This window comes from Anneissia japonica, unplaced genomic scaffold (genome assembly GCF_011630105.1).
Source record: "Anneissia japonica isolate Jap-2015-1 unplaced genomic scaffold, ASM1163010v1 scaffold1511_len2985839_cov193, whole genome shotgun sequence".
NCBI classification, from domain to species: Eukaryota; Metazoa; Echinodermata; class Crinoidea; order Comatulida; family Comatulidae; genus Anneissia; species Anneissia japonica.
In genome coordinates, this window is record NW_022685291.1 from 2,027,945 (window position 1) to 2,032,616 (window position 4,672).

At 33.0% G+C, this 4,672-nt stretch overlaps 1 protein-coding gene across 2 annotated transcripts in view; it reads left to right on the plus strand.

Annotated features, from left to right (window-relative positions):
* LOC117110603 (GRIP1-associated protein 1-like) overlaps window positions 1-3,540 on the plus strand; it is a 29,240-nt gene extending 25,700 nt beyond the window's left edge. For both annotated transcript variants that reach the window (XM_033253365.1, XM_033253369.1), the window contains 3 exons: window positions 960-1,056; window positions 1,991-2,148; window positions 2,754-3,540. In XM_033253365.1, coding sequence (XP_033109256.1) covers window positions 960-1,056; window positions 1,991-2,148; window positions 2,754-2,843 — 345 coding nt within the window. In that variant the 3' untranslated portion in view covers window positions 2,844-3,540. The remainder of the gene's footprint in view (window positions 1-959; window positions 1,057-1,990; window positions 2,149-2,753) is intronic.
* The last annotated feature ends 1,132 nt before the right edge of the window (window positions 3,541-4,672 follow it).

Consider the following 4,672-nt stretch of genomic DNA (forward strand, 5'->3'; position numbering starts at 1 on the left):
TTTTTGAATAACTTGATACTTATATTTTATGATTGTGTACTTTTCAAGTGAATTTTCTTACTAAAACAGTGTTCTCTTCGCATATTCTGTAATTCTAGTCCTATTATTTGTACAGGTTAGTTTATCTTTGAAGCCGATTTTCTTATAACCTGGTTCTCATACACCTGAACTTTAAATGCTAACATCTCTGGATCTATTTATCCTAGGAAAGCCATTCAAAGACAGAATTAAAGCTTACAATGTGATCTACCAAAATGTAATATTAACTAATTTTTTGATTTTCTAACGATGAGATTCATTTTGTAGTGAGACCTCACATATTATGGAGACCTCATAAACATGAAAAAACGTACCAAGAAAGTAATACTTAACCTAACCGTATTATAATAATAATAATAATAATATGTAAGTCTTATATATAACATAATACAATAAATTGCCTTTATGCACTTTACATGAACAAAAAGAATATATAAAAACTAATCCTATTCCTTAAACTAAGGAGATAACTAATCCTAAAACTAATCCTAAAACTAATCCTAAAACTAATCCTATTCCTTAAACTAAGGAGATAACTAATCCTAAAACTAATCCTAAAACTAATCCTATTCCTTAAACTAAGGAGATAACCCAAAACTCAAAGCTTCACTGTGCTGAATTGCATATGGGTATAGTCCATGACTGCTTTAGCAGCCGTAGAGAAGCACTTAGTTAATTCATACATAAGCCTTTTATATTTTTAATTGAATCTGATGGCAAAAATTAAGGTCAATAATAACAACTTGTATTCTGCATCTCTGCACTTAGAGCCAAACCATTTGGCCAAAATGTTATTCTCTATGGGAATATGTGAATGTCACAACAACCAATTAAATTTGACAGTGCTTGTGTAAAAATAGGTAGCTAATATATTTTTAGTGGAACATTAGTATTGACAATTATTATTATTTTGGTACCAGGTTCGGCATTTGGAAGAGAGTAATGCTGCAATGGCCGATGACTTGTTAAAGAAAACTGCAATAATTGGAACACACGTGATGGAGAGACGCACCATAGGTAGTTTTATATAGCGTACATATCCATCAATTGTAAGATACTCAGGGCGCTTGATATGTGGACTAGGAACTTGATCAATGACTTTCTTTGCCCCTAAGGGTCCCTTCGTGTCTGGGCTACCCGGTACCAGCAACTCTCGTCGTCCACCACAGAAGCTGTCTGTACCAGTACACCGGGGTATCCCCCTACTCGTCTCGAAGGATGTACTGAGTTCTTTATAGTGCACATGAGCCATTGTATACACTGGGCCTACGGTTTATAGTTCTTATCCAAGAAGACTTGTTCTACCACCAGAACCATAGGCGAGCGTGCTGTTCGAACCAGAGCCGATATTATGGCTATAGCTTGCGGCGCCCCTGCTAACCGCTCGGCATGGCATACTAATGGCAGCGCCATCAGGGATCCAGGGAGAACTTGGTCCCTGTTGGGCAACCCTGGATCCCTGTTAGGCAATCGTGGATCACTGTTGGGCAACCCCGTACCCATTGTGGGGATGTAATAATTTTGTTGGGGTACACTAATGTGAACGACCATTTTTACAGTCTAAAACTGCCATTAATTGGCATCATTTACATTTGCTCTTTCCTTGCTGGTGGGGTTGAGGTGGGTGTGGTTGACATGGGTGTAGTCTGAGGTGGGTGTGGTCTCCCTTGCAGGATCTTGGAGATCTTGTCAAGGAACTTTAACCCCAGCCAAAGACCTTAGAACACCTTGGTGGGGAATCTCTGGAATACACAATCAGATTTTTCTTTGACAAATCACTGTTGTATGCCTATATATAGTAATGATATGCCTATATATGGTCATCATGTGATGTCATCATGACCATATTTAGGCATGTCACATGCTTTTATCAAATAAAGTTTGACAGACATGAAATGTAGAAATTTTAGACATTTTCTAGGTTTTTACCATATGCTTTTTGTTTCATCAGATCCGTCAAAAACTGTTACACCTGAAAAGAAGATGCCGTTGAGGAAGATGATGAATTTTGTTAAAGGTGTTGAAGAAGGTGATAACATGAAGGAGATGAACCATAAATTGCAGATCATGTTGGAAGAAACACTCACAAAAAATATGCACTTGCAAGAGGTAAACTTATTTGCTTCAAGCATTTTCGTTCAGGGGCAAGTATTTTTTTAGTGGGCCATGATCAAGATAAGCCACTGGATACTGTACCGCTGTCGCTTAGTTGGTTGCAGTGTCAGTGTAGTAAACAGGAGATCCCCAGGTCAAACCTGTCGGTGCTTATTTTAATTGTACCAAATTAGATTAACAATCATGGTAACAGAACCTTTCAGTATAAATCTGCCAGAGAAAGGAATAACCTAGCAACGACATAAGGAAATATGTAACCAATAGGAGTTTGAACATCGTCAAATATTTTAGTACTTAATTTTATCATATTGAAATTTTCCTTGTTTTTATTCTCTTCAGTTATTATACATGTTTATATGCCTTTTGTTGTTGATATTATTTTAAATCTAATGATTTTGTGTGATGATATTTTTGATTCCTATTCAGTTTTGGTAAGAATAGATAATAATAATTCTGAATTTATATAGCGCCTCACGTTGTCACAACATCGATGCGCTTAACAACAACAAAGAGAAGAAAATAAACAGTATTACAGTACTATGATCCTATAAAATTTATAATTTTAACAATTTTCTCTTAAACGTCTACATTTTTTGCAGAATTTAGAAATGTTGTCAACAGAAGTCTCCCGTCTTAGCCAATCAAACCCAAGTAGTCAATCACAAAAATCAGCCAATGGAATGCCATGAGGTAACGTTGCCTAGGTGATGTATTTTTCACATTTTATTCCGGCCTGTCCCAGTATGTTCTTCCAATGTAAAAATTGTCAATAGATAAGATGAAAGAAAGCATAACATTACAGTAAATACTGTGTCTATATTTATCTATGGTTTTAGTTATAGTGGTTTTGAAATGCGTAATGTGTAGGGTTTCAACACGTTGAGAAAGTCTAAATTGTGGAATACATAATAATGCGAAAGTAATACATTAGGAAAAATATGATATTTAATGGAATAACTATATTTAGTGGGAAATATATTCTAGTACAGTAGCCAGTGTTTAACCTTTGGTAATCGGGCAATAGCACCAACGACAGAACCCACATTATACAACACCTATGTCACAATGGTATCGCCCATGTTCTGATCCTTTTTGTTCTGGCGTCTTGGCCTTGATAACTTTTGTCCTACAACCTCACTTTTTATATGTTTATGTAATTAATGATTATAAGAAATCAGTTATATACTTAATTGTAAATAGCTATAGAAAAGTTAAGCAATATTATAATGATATAATTATGATTATGTCCGTGTTTTATTATCTGGATGTATGTTATCCCACCATTACCTCAGTTATATTGATGATAATGAATATTATACATTCACTAAGGTCTGTTACAATAAAGAAAATACCACAGTTTTATAGAGGAATTCCAGTCCATTGTTTTTCCAAAGTATTCAAGTTGGTAGCTGGTGTTAAAGATGTATTGAATATTTTAGATTCTTATTTGTATTTTACTTCTATTTGTTAGTAGTATAAGTATTTTTACTGTTATTATATTTATTAGTCATTATTATTATTTTCATATTACTGTACTTTGCCATTGCTGTGGGTATTATAGTTATTCATTTTATCTTTATGATTGTGGTATTCAAATTGTTATTATTATTGTTGTAAAAATTAATACTAAAATCAAATCTTGTTAAATATATATAGCACTAATAAGGTGTTTTTATGGATACTGATAAAATGAACAAATTTATTGAGTTTTTATTCATTTAGAGAACCAGGAATTAAAAATAATTATGAATCTGAAAAGATGTTTAATGTACTGTAAACAGATATGTTGGAAATGAAATTTAGTTGATGCCACAAATATAGTAAAATATATGATTGATCAAAAATTGTAATTGATTATTGACAATAATTAAGGAAATGCTCTACCCAAAGTCTGAGATTACTATATTATGTATTTTATGACGATTTTGTTGTGGTCGAGTTTGTCGAAGTTATTTAATTGTATGTTATTCACTCTGTAAGTAACAAGCCCAGCATTCAAATGGATTAAGAATGGTTTTTTTTTTGTATTATTATTATTGTTGTTATTATTATTATTATTATTATTATTATTATTATTATTGTTGTTATTATTAATAATATTATTATTTATCAAGAGATTATTAAGTGGTCCCTTATGTTTTTTTGGCCAGATGTATAAAAACTGTTCATTCCGGAGTTAAAAAATGTGCATATTGATGACAATGTCAGGGTGTCCTGAAGCCAATAATTTTGTCGGGTAATTTTCAGATTAAGACCCTTTGAAAATGCATTTTACCATCTAAGAGTGTCATTTCTCAGCCTATCCTTAAAATTTCCCATTTTTCAGACATTGACCCCTTTGTAGGCATCTCTGGCACCACTGCTGATTTATGAGGGAAGCCTTTTTTAAAGTTGATTATAATTCAGATATGATAAATATATGACTATATTCCATGTATTTTATAAGTGTAAATGCTGTCTCTTATACACATCTAGATGTGTATAAGAGACAGGAACTTGATCAATGACTTTCTTTGCC